Source organism: Hyperolius riggenbachi, chromosome 10, assembly GCF_040937935.1.
Source record: "Hyperolius riggenbachi isolate aHypRig1 chromosome 10, aHypRig1.pri, whole genome shotgun sequence".
Taxonomy (NCBI): domain Eukaryota; kingdom Metazoa; phylum Chordata; class Amphibia; order Anura; family Hyperoliidae; genus Hyperolius; species Hyperolius riggenbachi.
The window spans coordinates 211,747,099-211,764,494 of NC_090655.1; the positions used below are offsets into that span (position 1 = coordinate 211,747,099).

A 17,396-nucleotide genomic window follows, 5' to 3' on the forward strand; every position below is an offset into this window, starting at 1 on the left:
CAGTATCCCTTTAATTAGTCTACATAATTGAGAGTGTGACATAATCAGTTGTGATCAATAAGATGCAAATTTATGCAGCTTGAAAAGGGACCAATCAATTTAAACTTGGGTGGGACTCAATTGGTCCATTTTCAATCTGGATATATTTGCATAACATTTTACATAATCCTGCTTGAACTCGGAAATATTTGCATTTCATTGATCATCCCTAGTCATCAGTTAGCTTTGTAACAGCCACAGCAGTTGGATGGGACTGGGGATTCTGTTGGGGAATTCTCATCACTGCATAACCCGAAGGACCACAGAACACAGGATTCAAGTTGCAGCAACCACACACAATTAGTGAAGGAATTCTGGGTAGGGTTGACCTCTAGGTCCCTGTTGAGGAGCATAAAATCGAATGTCTCAATATTACTTCTCACTGGAGATTTGTGAAGAGAACAAGGGAAGTTTTTAGACATATTTGTCTCCTCCCCTCACAAACCAGCCTGCTGCATTTGTTTTTATAAACTAAGAAGTTTCCCGACATCTATTTTTCATGCTTTATGTGATGGGCCACAAGATCTTGCTTCTTTGTGAAACACTTTCCACATTCAGGACAGGAAAATGGCTTTTCCCCTGAATGGCTCCTGTGGTGTCTGAGTAGATTTGACTTTTGTGTGAAGCCCCGCCCACACAGCAAACATGAGTAGGGCTTTTCGCCCGTGTGGGTCCTTTGATGCCTGTGCAGATCTGACTTCAGAGTGAAGCATCTGCCGCAGTCAGAACACACATAGGGCTTGACCACGCTGTGGACACGCTGGTGCCGAAGAAGATTTGTCTTCTGTGGAAAGCACAGCCCACAATCCGTGCAGGGATAGGTCATTTCCACCACGTGTGGACCCGGGTGAATCAAGCAAGAGTGGTTGGCGAAACATTTGCCACATTCAGAACAGGAATAACTCTTCACCCGTACAGATTTCTGGTTAGAGTGACGTTTTCGCCTCTGGTTACCACGTTTTCCTGATACAGAACATGGGGACATTTCAAGCTTTTTCTGAACTGCTTGATGGGTAACAGGAAGCACACTGTGACCGACTGGTTGGAGACTTGGCGTCATGGCATTTTCTTCAGAAGAATCTACAGTAATGTCATTTCCAATATCTCCATCTGCATGCCTAATCGAACATTGGTCCATGTTCCTCTGCATGTATTGTCCATCTGGGAGAAGCAAATAAATATATATTTAAATTAGTACATATAGCCCCACACTAAGTACAAAGTTTTCTTCTTTATAGGCACTCATTGACAAACCCTGTTTGTGTCTGTTTATAATCTCATTGGTTACATGGAGGTTAAAGGATTTCTGGTTAGAAAGTCCTTTTTCTGTTTTTTTTTTGGGGGGGGGGGGGGGGGTCACATGACGCATGGCGCATGCGCCAGGGGACTGAGCAGGAAGTACGAAAGAGACCACAAGGAATGGAGAACCCAGAAGCGTACAGTGGCGGCAGCAGTGATCAGCAGCTACAAGAGGATCATGGAGAAGAGGATCACATTTACAGCGGATGGAGCGAAGGGCAGAGGAGCGCGTCGGCAGTATAGATAAGTGCTTCCCTTTGCACTTAGACGTGTTCCACCACTACCGCATGTCCATGTCTTCCTTCCGGGAGTGATGAGCAACGGATTAATTCCGAATAGGTTTTATTTGGAATTAATCTAGGTAATTAGCACACCTGAGCGGGTGGGGGCGCGCGGGAGGGTTAGAACTTACCCAGGAGCCTTCTGCTTTAATCCGTCCAGCTGCGTTCCAATTCACGGTGACTACCGCACTTCCTCCTTCAACCCGAAAGGAGGAAGTGCAGAACCTATTCGTAATTCATCCGTTGCTCATCACTACCTTCTGGCAGTAGCGAGTGGTGGAATAGGTTGCGTATTACAGCAGTGACACGCATAGGATCCATGGACTTCTGGGTAAGTTAACCAACCCTATCCTGCGGGCACAGGTGCAGTAATCAATCTTCACTCGAAATCAGAATCAGAATACTTCAGTACTCAGAAGCCTATCCCTGCTAGTGACACATCCTCTTCTCTACACTCTGATGCATGTCACATGACATGCAGGGAGTTACACTGTCCGGCGCGGCTGAAGAGAGAAATGAAGAGGACATGTCGCTAGCTCCACTGATAGGTAATAAATAATGCAGACAGCTGGGCTCCATAAGCACCCCCACCCACAGTGGTGCTATTGCTACTACCCAGTTTTTCTTCTAAATAGCTGCTAACTGATCTCCTGTGCACGGCCCTGGCTTGAATCAGGCTAAGAATGTCAGTTCTTCTGCTGAATGCTCTAAAGCCTTGTGTACTCATGCAAAGACCGACACCGGCAGGGATCGATCCCTTGGACGACAGTTTGAGGCTTGATGCTGTACAGATTGGCTACTAAGGGGCGGAGGGATGACAGTGCAGCTTTCTGCAGGTGGGGTAAACGGTGAGAACACACTTGAAGGCCGTAAAAAAACATCTGGAATGTCACATCCTTCAGGCCCATACCCACCTTGCGATTTTTATGACGATTTTCTTTTTTTTGCAATCTGACCCCGTGGGTACAGACGCACATTCACGCGAACATCGCTTAGCGTCATGTGGCAAAAACGACTGTCATGGCGGATCGGATCTTTAAGATCCCTGAATACTCCCATGCAAAGTACCATGATAGCTTGAAGTCTTGTTCGCGCCCGTTGTGCAACGTCGTGCATACCTGCCGGTCGGAAGATAGATCGGTGAGCGCTCTTCGCCAGGGAGACGTTGCTAGATCCATCTTCCTGCATCGGGAGGAGAGTATGTAGCTTAAGGTGACGTCTGGTGACTGCTGGACACTCACTCGATCTTTATCGGCTACAAAAAAAACATGATCCCTGGCACTAGCAATGGTCATGTCTAGAACTCATGGACAAGCATGTGATTTGTATAAGCTCTGATTTGCTGTCATCACATCCTCCAGCTTTAGCACATGACTAGTGAATCAGAGACTTACATATCTATCACCTGACCAAACTGGTCTCATGCTTATCCATGAGTTCTCCTAGACATGACCATCACTACCTGGCACAAAGCTGGTAGTGACACTTCTTTATTTTTTTAACTAACTATCTCTAGTACTATTTCCCGACTTCTGTCTTGCCTTTCTAGCAGTTCATGCATCTCCCCAGCCTCAAGCCATATACTTTGTGCAAATATTCCTGGGAGCAACCGTAGTCTGACAGACACATCCCATCTCCTGTTCAGGTTGGGGCTGGTCTCTGGATAAAGATTGTGGTGGGATTAGAGTATAGGAATAATATGGAGCTTGGTATTCATCCTGGGCTCTTTACAGGAGCCTGATGTCCACTAGATGCTTTTTATCTCCGACAACCCATGTCAATCAGCTGGTTTACATTTAAAGGACCACTGTAGTGGGAAAAAAAAAACACATTTAAAATCTTACAGAACTGACAGGTTTTGGACTAGTCCATCTTCTCATGGAAGATACTCAAGGTTTTCTTTGTTTTTAAAAGCATTTCCTGAATGGCTGTTGCCAAGTCTAACTGCCAAAATAGTAAAATACCAGCCAGCCTCCCTACTCACTTGCACACTACTGTATTTTTCGGAATGTAAGACGCTCTGGCATATAAGCAGTGTCCCTGCACATTCTACAATAGAAGAGCATCGCCGCTGCCAGGAGAAAGAGCATCATAGAGGATGCTGAAGAGGAACACCCAAGAAGCAGGACCCAGAGACAAGGGTAGAGGATTGCGCCGGCAGGAGCAGGTATTAAGTATTAAAGCTTCCCTGCATAACATTTTTCCGTACCTTTGGAATAGAAGACAAGTTTTTTTGGGGAAAAAGTGCGTCTTATATGCCGGAAAATTGTTTTGACAATTGGACCAACTGGCAACTGCCATTCAGTAAATGCTTTTAAAAACAAAGAAACCCCTTAGAATCCCCCATGAGGAGATGGAGTAGTTCAAAACCTGTTGGTTCTGTCATTTAAACTGCATACTTTTTATGCTGTAGTGGTCCTTTGGTGATCTTTTGCATTTGCACCTTTCCTAACAAATATATGGGAAGATGGCCTAAGAAATAATGCATTAATAGTTTATGTTATTTTCTCTTAGTTGAAAGCTTACAAACAACGAGAATGTTTCCTGTACTCACCTTTGCTGATCTCTATAGGAACATTCTCCTCTTTAACCTTCACACATTTAATGTCGTCCTTTTCAGCTCTTCTATCTCTCCGAGTTACTCTGCTGTCTGCAAGGTCTGTAAATAAAGATGAAAGGGACATCCATTGTACTGAGATATTTGAGAAACACCAGAGAGCGTGAGGAGAGGGAGACAGACAGACAACACACAATTAAATTATCTTATGAAACAAGTCCAATAGGGGCTGAGGTCTCCTGACTCCCCCCACTGGCCACATACTGTCTTCCCCATTACTTCTAATAGGGGCTGATGTCTCCTGACTCCCCATTGGGCACATACTGCCTCCCCATTACTTCTAATAGAGGCTGATGTCTCCTGACTCCCCCACTGTGCACATACTGTCTCCCCATTACCTCTAATAGGAGCTGATGTCTCCTGACTCCCCCACTGGACACATACTGTCTCCCCATTACTTCTAATAGGGGCTGATGTCTCCTGACTCCCCATTGGGCACATACTGCCTCCCTATTACTTCTAATAGAGGCTGATGTCTCCTGACTCCCCCACTGTGCACATACTGTCTCCCCATTACCTCTAATAGGAGCTGATGTCTCCTGACTCCCCCACTGGACACATACTGTCTCCCCATTACTTCTAATAGGGGCTGATGTCTCCTGACTCCCCATTGGGCACACACTGTATCCCCATTACTTCTAATAGGGGCTGATGTCTCCTGACTCCTCCATTGGCCACATACTGTCTCCCTATTACTTCTAATAGGGGCTGGTGTCTCCTGACTCCCCCACTGTGCACATACTGTCTCCCCATTACTTCTAATAGGGGCTGATGTCTCCTGACTCCTCCATTGGCCACATACTACCTCCCTATTACTTCTAATAGAGGCTGATGTCTCCTGACTCCCCCACTGTGCACATACTGTCTCCCCATTACCTCTAATAGAGGCTGATGTCTCCTGACTCTCCCACTGGACACATACTGTCTCCCCATTACCTCTAATAGGAGCTGATGTCTCCTGACTCCCCCACTGGACACATACTGTCTCCCCATTACCTCTAATAGGGGCTGATGTCTCCTGACTCTCCCACTGGGCACATACTATCTCCCCATTACTTCTAATAGGGGCTGATGTCTCCTGACTCTCCCACTGGGCACATACTATCTCCCCATTACTTCTAATAGGGGCTGATGTCTCCTGACTCTCCCACTGGGCACATACTGTCTCCCCATTACTTCTAATAGGGGCTGATGTCTCCTGACTCCCCCACTGGCCACATAATGTCTCCCCATTACTTCTAATAGAGGCTGATGTCTCCTGACTCTCCCACTGTGCACATACTGTCTCCCCATTACTTCTAATAGGGGCTGGTGTCTCCTGACTCCCCCACTGGGCACATACTGTCTCCTCATTACCTCTAATAGGGGCTGATGTCTCATGACTCTCCCACTGGGCACATACTGTCTCCCCCATTACTTCTAATAGGGGCTGATGTCCCGACTCCCCCACTGGGCACATACTGTCTCCCCATTACTTCTAATAGGGGCATGATATCTCCTGACTCCCCAATGGTCACATACTGTCTCCTATTACTTCTAATAGGGGCTGATGTCTCCCTGACTCCCCACTGGGCACATACTGATAGAAGAGGGGGAGAAAAAGACTGATGTAATTATTGGATAAGAAGAGGGTGTGTCTCTTCCCCAGGGCTGTGGAGTCGGAGTCGTGCAATTTTGAGTGCCTGGAGTCGGAGTCGGGAAAAAATGCACCGACTCCGACTCCTAATGAATTTGTAACTGTAATTAAAATAGAAAATATGATAAAATGTTCTATTTCTCAGATAATAGTCATTACAAATAATGTATATATACAGTATATATACAGTAATAGCTGTGCTTAGTCCACAAAAATGAAATAAACCAATCAAAATTAGTTACTTGTGCTGCTTCAATAAAGCAGTCCCCGTATTTTTAAGGTCAGATTGTGACTGTATATATGATGTGTACACAGGAATCTCTTATATATACTAAATAACATCTATGCTGTAAGAATAAAGCCTGATGTGTAGCTGTGTCACTAATAGAGATGGTCAATGAGATGGAAATAATTCTGCATTGATGCTGATTTATGCAAATGTATGCACTCCCTTTGCTGATGAAATAAAATAATTTGATATGTTATTAAAATTTGGTTTGGTGATTACAAATTAAAGGGTAACTGAGACGGATGAAAAGTAAAGTTTTATACATACCTGGGGCTTCCTCCAGCCCCCTTCAGGCTAATCAGTCCCTCACTGTCCTCGACCACCCGGATCTTCTGCTATGAGTCCTGGTAATTCAGCCAGTCAGCGCTGTCCGGCCGCATGCCGCTCCCACAGCCAGGAACATTCTGCACCTGCGCAATAGTGTGCATGCGCACTACGCTTGACTGGCTCAAGTACCTGGACTCATAGCAGAAGATCCAGGTGGTGGAGGAGGACAACGAGGGACTGATTATCCTGAAGGCGGCTGGAGGAAGCCCCAGGTATGTATAAAACTTTAATTTCATCTGTCTCAGGTTTACTTTGTTACACAGTAGTACTATACTCTACATATGCACTCCCCACAGAGCTGCAGGGAATCCACTGAGAATGCTGTGCACATTGAACACAGAGGTGTTGTCTGTTTACAATCTCCTCACATTCTTACATGCACCCACACTTGATAGATGTTCTTTGTTCCGGTTTGTACCTTTTACAAGTACTCTTACCAAGGACTAGTTTTAGTCTAAAGGGAATAAATATAGTAGTCTACAAATTCCTTCTCACTTCAGTTGTCTTGTAAAATTCCTAAGCATTGGCAGTTAAGAGACGAATTTAATGTTACATACTTTTAATCAACAAAAGGGCTGTGGAGTCGGTGGATTTTTGGACCGACTCCACAGCCCTGCTCTTCCCTATATTTCATGTTTATTCCTCACCTTTGCTGTTCTGTGGCAGAATGTCTTTATCCTTATATGGCTCATCTCCTCTTCCATAAGTCTCTTCTGCTTCTTGCTTAATTTTAGCTTTAATAACAAGCACATCTTCTACCTAGTAGCAGCAGTAGAATATTGTACCGTTTTAGCCATTAGTTAAAAGTTTTGAATCAAGATGATACCATTTATTGGCTAACTTTAACATATAGTGTATATATAGCTTTCAGCTTTTGAGTCTTCGCCAGACTGAATCCTGTATGCTTACAAGACAGCTATATACATGCAAAATCAAGGGGGATACATGGATTTTTTTAGGAAACAAATACATGTCATTATGATGCCTCAATTGAAACAAACATCCAAACAGGGTTTTGAGAGGATGTAAGAGGGGATATATTACAAACAGATAAGACCCTTTATTTACTCAATGTTCACACAACTGAGACTGCCTGGGACACAGACATTGTAAATTCCTAGTTCAAGTGTTAGCTGGAAGCAGAATGGATGCAGTTAGTCTGGGCTGAAAAATAATTTTGACATTAACCACTATAAAACCGTGCGTCATCTTAAACGGTCCTGTTGGACCACAGGACGTTTTAAAAGCGTCCTCCCCAGTCACCGCTACCGCCCCCGAGCGATCCCCAGCCCCCGTGCTTACCTGTCAGAACCCGCAGACAGTGTTCTCCCCAGAAATTTTATCCAGCCGGGTGGCATGAAAAAGTAGCCGGGTGGGGTGCGACGGGGGAATTCAGGGCCGGTGCAACTCTGCTTACCGCACAGGATGAGGAGAAACGATGCTTACCAAAATTGGCTGGCTGAAGCACTCCTCTAAAAGATCCTGATGATAACACTGAATATTGGTGTTCTAGTTGCATTTCATACTAGGGGTGATTATTGCATTTAATAGGTCGGTTAATTCACGTATCATACAACGGTGTTTGTTGCATTTCATAATGGGGGGTGGGGGGGGGGGGTGATTTTTGCTCTCCATATGGATGTTATTTGCTGCTGGGGTCGAGGGGTATTGCAGATAGTGTACAGGGTCAGTCAGTATCGTACTAAATTATCTGCAATACCGCTGGACCCCAGCAGCAAATAACATCCATATGAAATAACATGCATGTAAACTCTGTAAGAATCACTCCCCACCCACACACTGCCCTTTCAAGCCACCTGCACACACCTTCAACACAGGATCTGTGTTCCATATTTACTTTTTTGATCAGTGGGCAACTTTTAACAGACTTTTCCCAATTAGCAGAGCCAGATTTGTACTTTTTACTGCTCTATGCCAACTTTTTACAATTGTAAAAAGTTGCATCAGCACTTCTGACACAGACAGCATTCAGCACCATCCTCCATCTCCAGCAAGTCAGCTTATCTAAATTGCAGCTGACTGCAGTCATCCTTTGTTTGTTTTCCCAGGTCCCCTAGCTTGAAAGCTCTGCAGACTAAAATATATCAGATAAAAAGTGCTTCTGCTCATTAGTGGACACATAGATCTGATACCAGTGGAAGGATGATCAGAGTTCATGTGCAGTTCTCCCAGCATCAGAGCGCCATCGGCATCAGAGCAGCTTATGTTGAAGAGAAGCTGGAGAGGGGGGCGGGGAAGCAGAGCTCAATGCCGTGCACTGCCTGATGTTATCTGTGCTCTGAGTCGGCCTCGGAGCTGTGTGGATTCCGAAGGGATGGGACTGGCTGCTGACATTCATGCAGCCAGCCCAGGACAGAGGGAACACATTGGTTTCGCTGGGTGTGAGAGAGAATCTGCCCGCAGCTTCAGGCTTTCTCCACACAGAGAGCCTCCCTCCCCCCACACAGCAGTAGCCTGCCTGCCTGTACTACACTATCACACTAGATGTGTATCGGACAGCCACCTCCACTAGCTGAGCTGCCTGCACGTTAACACATGTGAATGCATTGCAGACACAGGCAGTCAGCAAAGTGGGGCGGACTAGCAGAGTAGAAACACAGTACTAGGGAGAAGCTGAGGCTGACACTCTCCACGAGGGACTAGGAACTCGGCTCACAGTATGCAGAGCATGGTCCCGCCCCTTAAAACCCGCCCAGCCAATCACAGTACCCGGAGGAGGTTATACAGGCAGAGAAGCCTCCTGCATTATGTAGCAGCGGCTTTCGCTATTGTCTGAGACTGCCACTGATGGAACACAGTGAAGCGCTCATGGCTGCAGTTTTACAGCACCATTTTTTTCTAGCATGTGAGGCAGGAGAGCAGGTGGGCGGGAATTCAAAACAGCCGGGCGGCCCGCCCACTTAATTAGCCCTGGGGAGAACACTGCGCAGAGCCACGATTGGGGAAAGGGAAGAAGTCTTCCCTGAACCAATCAAAGTGCCTGTAAGGCAAAGATCATGGCTTCAAGGAGAAGCTAATGAACATTTCTGTAACAGTACTATCAGCGTGCTTGTTCTAAGCACACCACTAGTGAGTGAGGACATCTAGTGGTAAAAAAAAAAAAAAAAATACACCCTTTACATTACATACACATTAAATGAAAATAAATTAACTCCTCCTATCCTCCCTCCCTAGTTACAAAAACAAAACAAAACAAAAAAAACAACGGTACATAAATAGTTACGTTAGGGACTCTGCTTTTTGACTATCTATGGCATGAGAGTATATTACTGTTATATTTTCAAATATGGGCTTGTAATAAGTGACAGATGCAAAACTGAAAAAGTGCACCTTTATTTCCAAATAAAATATTGTTGCCTTACATTGTACTAGGAACATAATTTAAACAGTGTAATAACTGAGACAAATGGGCAAATAAAATGTGTTGGTTTTATTCGCAGTGGCACATTTTATTTTAAAACTATAATGGACGAAAACAAAAAAAATAATAAATGTTTTCAATTTTTTTTTTATTCCTGTAAAAATGCATTTTGAATAAAATAATTCTTAGCATAGTGTACCACCCAAAGAAAGCCTAATTGGTGGCGGAAAAAAACAAGATATAGATAATTTTGTTGTGACTAGTATTGATAAAGTTATTGGCGAATGAGAGGTAGGAGTGCTGACAGGTAAAAATTGCTCTGGTATGTTAGGGTAAAAACCCCTGGAGGTGAAATGGTTAAATATCCTAATCAACCTCATACCAGTTTAAGAAATTGGTATCCTTGGTCAATATTTCATCTACAGATCTGAACAAACATATACATTTTGTCTCGGCTATTTGTCTCTCATATTATGATGTAAAGCCACCATCCAGCTGTGTCCATGGGAACAAAAGTGTGTGGGGCTGGGAGTTTAGATTTGGTACCATTAATAGTGTACTTGTGTCCCTTCCTACGTTTATGCAGAGTTTGTCCAGTTTCTCCCAAGTTCCTTTGGGGCATTTTGCACACATGATCAGATATACCAGGATAGTAGAATCACAGGAAAAGGTGCAGTTTACCCTGTATTCCTGTTGTATACCTGGTATTGATAACCTGTCAGTGGAGTAGATGTGTCTGCAGGTCTCACAGGTAGCACACAAAATGATCTGAATCATACAATTTTAAGGGGGCTTCTGGATGAACCAAGATTAGGGTAATGATTTTGCCTTGATATCATAACATGTATTGGCGTCAATAATTACCACTTTCTGATGATCCTGAGGTATGTTATTATCCTCTTGAAGGGGACTTGCACATCTTTCTACTTGGTTCCTGTACTTGGATCCATCTGTAGGTAACACAGACTGACTTAAATATTTTGCCTCTATATCTTTATATCGGAAGGTGTGTGTATCTAGGTCAGGCATGGGCAAACGTGGCCCTCCAGCTGTTAAGGAACTACAAGTCCCACAATGCATTTTCCTTTACGAGTCATGACTGTGGCTGTCAGACTCCTGCAATGCATTGTGGGACTTGTAGTTCCTTAACAGCTGGAGGGCCAAGTTTGCTCATGCCTGATCTAGGTGGATCATCTATATGGTTATCTTCTTTACAAGTAACAAAAGTCTCCTCTTACCAGGTAATGTGAGGGGTGACTGATTCTCATTTATGGCACCCTTGTAGAGATTCTTGTGTCCTTCTACATATTTCCACTCCTCCTTATTGAAATAGACAGAGACATCCTGACACCTTATAGGAACCTGACACACAATAATTCCGTCACCTTCTAGACACACCCATTGTTACTACTAGACAATGTCCCATAATTCCCAGCACCACTTACCTCTCCAGTCAGCAACTCAGTTATCTTGTCGATGACTTCAAGTATCTTCTTTTGATTCATTCTTTCTGGTATCATGTTGGAAGGAGAAGGCTCTTTAACAGGGCCTTGGCCCCTATTCCATTCTCCTGACTTATGGGAACCCCTTCTGCGTGTGATGTCACAATCAAGCTGGGTTTTGGGTACATAAACCTTAATAAACACAGAAAAGTATGAGATCAGAGGTGTGTGACTATGACAAATTCTTCCTAACTTCTTCAGTCAGGTCTGTGTTGTATTGGTACAGATAAGAATTAGGTCATGTAACATTCCCAGAATCCTCCTCACCTCTCTAATCAGGGGTGTGCTCTATTGATACAAATAGGAGGTGTGTATTGTATTGGTACAAATAAGAATTATGTTATGTGACATCCCCAGAATCCTCACCAAGCCAGTGGTGTGTGTTTCACTGGTGTAGGTAATAGTTTTATTCCCAGACTCTTAAAGTATGTGGTGCATTGGTTGCATACTTGCATTGGTACAAATGAGAGTGCTGCAATGTAACAACCCTTCTCACCTCTCCAGTCAACAAGTAAAGCATCTCCAGAGTGAGATTTAATACTTTCTCAGTTATGTGGCTCATGTTCTTCTCCATCTTCAGTCAAGACATCGGTTTTGGAGTTTTTCTATATAGTGATAAATAGTTTTCACAGTTACAACAATCCCTGCATTAAAAAGTAAACAAAAATAAGCACATCCAGTTAATTACTATGACAGCAGAAACATACACAATGAGAAGAAAAGGAAATAAATCAGATGGTAAAAGGTTAAAGGACACCTGAACAATACCAGCTGACTGGCAGTCCTGCTGATCTCTTTGGCTGCAGGGGTGTCCAAATCACAACAGCTATGGTAATTCAGTCAGAGCACCTGACCTGCATGTTTGTTCAGGGTCTACAGCTAAAGGACGCAGAGGATCAGCAGGGCAGCCAGACAACTGGTATTAGCGGTATGGACGAGCTCAACTCGTCTATGACCGCTGGATGGCACAGCTCAGGCCCCGCTGGGCCAATTTTCACTTTAAAAAAAAAAAAAAAACACGCAGCAAGCACTTTGCTTGATGCGTGTTGGCCCCGATCGCCGCCGCTCACCGCCGATGCACCGCCCCACCCCCGCTGAGACCCCTGCGCAGCCTGGCCAATCAGTGCCAGGCAGCACTGAGGGGTGGATCGGGACTCCGTCTGACGTCACGACGCCGTCATCGCGACGGGGAAGCCCTTAAGGAAATTCCGTTCAGAACGGGATTCCCTTACGTGGGAACGCGCTAGCGGCGATCGAAGCTACGCGCCAGCCGCAGTGAGGAGGGCATCGCTAGATACATGATTTAAAAAGAAAATTTTTTTTACAAAAAACTGCTGCGCCGCCACCCTGGCGCAGGTAATAGAACACCAGGGTGGTTAAAAGGAAGTAAATATGGCAGCCTCCATATCCCTCTAAGTTGCGGTGTACTTTAAACGATTTACAGATTAATAGGCAACAGAAAAAGAAATGGGGGTGAGGTTAAAGCAAGAGAGAATAAACAGAGTGAAAGCAGAAGGAGGGAACATGGGGGAAAACATAAAATGGGAAACACAGGACTAGGAAAAGGAAAGGACATTTTTGCAAACCTGCGATCAAAACACTGACTGCCATGTGTCCATAATGGACCTTCTGCATTGCTGTAACTGAAGGGGGCAAAACAAAAGGTTTGACAAATCATTCTTGCCAAGAAATGGCAGTGAACAGAAGACAAGCGTCACTGACTCATAACTGACTAATTTTGACCATCTTTTACCTCTTAAGCTAGGCTGCATCTACTAAGATGTCTCACTGGTGTGAGCACATATCCCTGAACCCTGGTCATCCACCCTGCCATACCCTCATGTACTGGTGGATCATGGCTAGATAGTGTACTGGTTAAGGGTTCTGCCTCTGACACAGGTGACCAGAGTTCGAATCTTGGCAACTCTTGTTCAGTAAGCAATCACCTACTCAGCGAGGAGACCTTGGGCAAGACTACCTAACACTGCTACTGCCTATAGAGCACGTCCTAGTGGCTGCAACTCTGGCGCTTTGAGTCCGCCAGGAGAAAATCCCAATATTAATGTTCTGTATCAGTATATTTACAGCTCAGCAACTTTAGATCAAGCAATTGTAACAAATTCCTATTGTGGGTTATGGAACCATTGTCATTCCACATGATCATGAATGGGGACTTTATTGTTCTCACAGAGCTTATTAAAAAGTTTGGCAGGAAAGGGTGGGTTGACCCCTGCGATTACCTCAAATGCGGGAAACTTGACTGCAAGATTTATGTAACTGTCTATTCCAGGCTACACTGACAGTATGCTTCTACTCACAGGCATCCTCTGTGGTTTAGTCATGTAACTGCAATGTCACATACAGAGCCATGTAAGCCTTCAGTGAGTGCTAATTGCATAAAGGGCATGCATTGCTGTCAAACTCTACAGTCTGGCGATTGTATATGAAAGGGACAGTATAAACTGGTAACACACACACACAATTCAGAGGGCTCTAGGAGGGAGTTCAGCACACCTAGAAAACACAATTAAATGGCACACTATGAGCTAAAGAAGCAATACGCCAGGGGTCCCCAAACTTTTTCGGTGAAGGGCTGGGTCAACAACATACTTCAAACTGGTGGAGGCCAGAACATACATAAAATGATGTTAAAAACACATCACATTGAATCTAGGTATTGATTCCGCGTACGAGAGAGAACGGCGCCGGAGACTTGGGCGCAGGACACAGCCAGTATATGGCTAATCCTGCTGCCGCACAAGTCCGGGCCGTGTTAATTACTATTCCCCCTCCAGGCCGACATGGATAGTGGGGGAATGAAATAATTCGGCTTCCAGCAATAGCTGGAAGCCAAATTATTGTTTTAAAAGCAACTTCAGATCCGTCTTCTGACGGCGCTGAAGTTACTCCATGTGCCTGCCATAGCCGTAGTTCCTATTACGGCCTATGGTGGCGCCGGCTGCGCCCAAGTCTCCTGCGCTGCTGCGCCCAAGTCTCCAGCGCTGGATTTACCGTGTTCGTTGATTCCCCCCAATCATGCCCGGAGGAGAACTCCCAGCAGCAGCCATTCAGTCAGGCGGCGCCAAAGAAGATCTTTGTGCACCAGACAGTGAAGCATACCCAGGTTACAACCTGCCATCCATTTGGACAGCAGTGTCACCTGATGCAGAATTGAATTGGAAACTAGCGAATGACTGCTCACTGGCTTCTGCAGTATGTGGATGGGTGGTGCCAGCACTGCTATTCTATATGCGATCCACCGATATTTAAAGGTGCAGTGGGTCACATCTATAAGTTATACATTTTGTGTTTGGGGTCCAGTGAAAATGCTTTAGGGGGTCGCATTCGGCCCATGGGCCGTAGTTTGAGGACCACTGCAATAGGGAAAAACAACTGGAGGTATCTAAAACTTGAAGCAATATACTGGGTGCTCAGAATTCTGTCATGCATTTATAGGAGCACTTGTGGACCTCTGTGTTCTGCCTAAGCTGCCATACCCACTTTCATGTTCAAACTCCAAGGAATGCGCATGATTAGATCCGAAGTGATTTCTCTGTGTGTCTGCCTGTGATCAGGTCTGATGGAAGGGGTACTGTCACAATGGTTCACTGGTACCGCAGTTCATGTAATAATCACACACCTTTCTCTGCTCCTTCAGAGCTCAGATATTCTGGATCCCCACATAGGTTTTCAATATATTCAAAATAGTAAATCGAAGTAGCATAGTAAAATAAATAATAAGCAAAAAGAATAATACTGTAATGCTGCTACAAATAAACCACATCACCCTTATTTAGCCACCAGTTCCCCAATTTTCACTCCCCTTTATGTATATTCATCACTCCTAAACTCACCCTCTGTCAGCTCTTTTATACCTCTTCTAACCAATGACCGGAAGTGCCCTTAATAATCATTACTTTAGTATTTCCGAGGTCACTCTGTGGACCACTTCCGGAGAAGATCTGCATAAACTACGCCTTATTAGCGGAGAGCTCGAACGTCGACTTGCGCCCCCTCCTGGCGGGCCGCGCCTTCCACACGTGACGGTCTGGAAAGAAGCTTCCGGGCAGCACAATCAGACATCACAACGGATTGCCTTGTAAACTCAGGAGCCATTCACCGGAAATAACCCCTGCTTCTCGCGTTTGATGATAACACGAGATTTGCTTTGTTCCTGTGAATAGTAAACACAAGAAGACTTGACTTCAGAACACTACTTTGGAAAACAGCAAAAGTGGCAAATTCCCTCGTTTATAATTTTATCAATACCATGTTATCGGAGAAGACGTAACCATTATTATTACTTTAGTATTCATTGTAATAACACTTCGTTTGTTGAATAGGCAGTGCTGTCCTCAGTCATGCGTGCGGCCATTTTGTCGTGGTCCACAGGAATATCCCTGGCAGATGTTTGTATTGAGGGCACACAGAAGGGTGAGATAAAAAAAGGGGCCTATTGGTGTACTAAGCTGGAAAAGGGGGTGGTGTCGTATTTGGGTTATGTTTGCTGCAGGGCTGCATTGTCAGACAGTATGAAAATGTAAACTGTAGGGCATTGAGTCTGTCTCATCTGGTATAATATCATTTATAGTGAGATCAACAAATAGCAAATATTATTAAAAAAGTAATACAAATGATACCTCTAGGTATGGCATGTCAGACACAGTACTGTGTGCACCCCAGAGCAGCCTAGCCTATGAATCCTTGGGGCATACACTACTGAGGATCTTTCACACGAATGGCAAAACGGCGCTTCAGCCACCCAGTTACCTTGAGTAAGCCCAAGCTCTGGTCAGATAAACAGGAGCATCTGGCAGGTGGTAAACTGTACCATCCGTATAAAAGAGCACTTAAATATTTTTTGTCACGTAACCATTATACTGTATGGCTGAATTTAATGTAAATGCACTGAGCACAAAAAGATAATCTCTCTATCTTAGCTCTAAATATTGTTTAATATTAAAGCTGAACATGTTTTCTTGCAATGCATTTAGACACTTGCTTGTCAAACTATTTTTCTTTTGTGTATGTTTACTTTTATATAGTGTTTTTATTTTTTCTAATTCCAGATTGGTGTATGCAACTCATCTTACTAAAAGAAGTCTAGAGATTACAAGGAAAGGTCTGTAAAAAAAATAGCACAGAACATAAGATGGAGACAGATGACAGTCACATGACTGAGAAAATATTACACTTGACTCTGGAGATCATCTACCTGTTGAGTGGAGAGGTGAGGAGGATTCTAGGCGTTCCAATACAATGTGCAATAGTACCTGCCGGCCACAGAGTAGTTTCAATTATTGTGGGGAGTCCAGTGCGGTGAGAGGTCCATCAAACCCCTCATAAGAGTTCCAATCGTACAATCCACATAGGACTCAACCCTCCATAGATGATTCAAATGATTTTTATTGTATCCATTAGCGGTGATATAGCACACTATATCACCGCTAATGGATACAATAAAAATCAGTTGAATCATCTATGGAGGGTCGAGTCCTATGTGGATTGTACGATTGAGAGGATTCTGGGCGTGTCATGTGACATTAGCTTACACTCTGTTAAAGGGAAATGGCATTTCTGTTGAGAAAAACACAGTCTATTCAGTTCACCTTTATGTATTGCAAAGATCGCAAAATAAATTGTGTCCAGGTGGCACCAAGGAGGTGAATTTCAGCTGCTAGTGGAATATGCAAATAAGCCCCAATTTGTTAAAGTGCACCTTAGAACGTCCTCTCTGCTCTAAAAGATACACAACAGCATAATCTTTAAACAAAAAAAAATATTTGTTACAGCTGATACAAATCCTAAAATAAATCTGCACTGTTTCTACTTCCTGATTCATGGAAGCAGACATATTGTTAAAAGCCTGTGCTTTTCAAATCAGCTTATCTTTCTTATTTGCCATGGCAGTCATGTGACATGGGAGAGATCAAATTACAACTTGTGATTAGATACTGATGAGGGGGAATTAGACAGGCTAAACTCTCTAAATACATACAAGGTGCATTTCTCTATGTTTTACTC

At 44.2% G+C, this 17,396-nt stretch overlaps 2 protein-coding genes across 7 annotated transcripts in view; one reads left to right on the forward strand and one right to left on the reverse strand.

The window, feature by feature from the left end:
• On the reverse strand, positions 1 to 15,468 carry LOC137534365 (oocyte zinc finger protein XlCOF8.4-like). Of its 3 annotated transcripts, none has more exons than XM_068255842.1 (8): positions 15,227 to 15,468; positions 11,869 to 12,016; positions 11,316 to 11,504; positions 11,109 to 11,190; positions 10,735 to 10,820; positions 7,136 to 7,247; positions 4,174 to 4,278; positions 1 to 1,200 (listed from the first exon to the last, which is right to left on the reverse strand). In XM_068255842.1, the coding sequence occupies exons 2-8, from the start codon at positions 11,944 to 11,946 to the stop codon at positions 530 to 532; spliced, it is 1,323 nt and encodes a 440-aa protein (XP_068111943.1). In that variant the 5' UTR covers positions 11,947 to 12,016; positions 15,227 to 15,468; the 3' UTR covers positions 1 to 529. The 3 variants fall into 3 exon arrangements, with proteins under 3 accessions (XP_068111943.1, XP_068111942.1, XP_068111941.1); XM_068255841.1 differs by having other exon boundaries at positions 11,109 to 11,232; positions 11,869 to 11,977; positions 15,227 to 15,467; XM_068255840.1 differs by having other exon boundaries at positions 11,109 to 11,232; positions 15,227 to 15,467.
• The window catches only part of LOC137534363 (oocyte zinc finger protein XlCOF8.4-like), a 24,622-nt gene continuing 22,562 nt past the window's right edge, over positions 15,337 to 17,396 (forward strand). The window contains exons 1-2 of one of the 4 annotated variants that reach the window (XM_068255838.1): positions 15,337 to 15,806; positions 16,442 to 16,602. In XM_068255838.1, coding sequence (XP_068111939.1) covers positions 16,525 to 16,602 — 78 coding nt within the window. In that variant the 5' untranslated portion in view covers positions 15,337 to 15,806; positions 16,442 to 16,524. The remainder of the gene's footprint in view (positions 15,807 to 16,441; positions 16,603 to 17,396) is intronic. The other 3 variants (XM_068255835.1, XM_068255836.1, XM_068255837.1) reach the window with 3 other exon arrangements.

Bases quoted from the DNA above. Each gene is read 5' to 3' on its own strand.
- LOC137534365 (XM_068255841.1), bottom strand. From the start codon at position 11,946: ATGGAGAAGAACATGAGCCACATAACTGAGAAAGTATTAAATCTCACT. The intron at 11,233-11,315 runs GTAAGTGGTGCT...ATTGTGTGTCAG, and splicing joins CTGAGTTGCTGACTGGAGAG to GTTCCTATAAGGTGTCAGGA. The intron at 1,201-4,173 runs GTGAGTACAGGA...TGCTTCTCCCAG, and splicing joins TCCTATAGAGATCAGCAAAG to ATGGACAATACATGCAGAGG.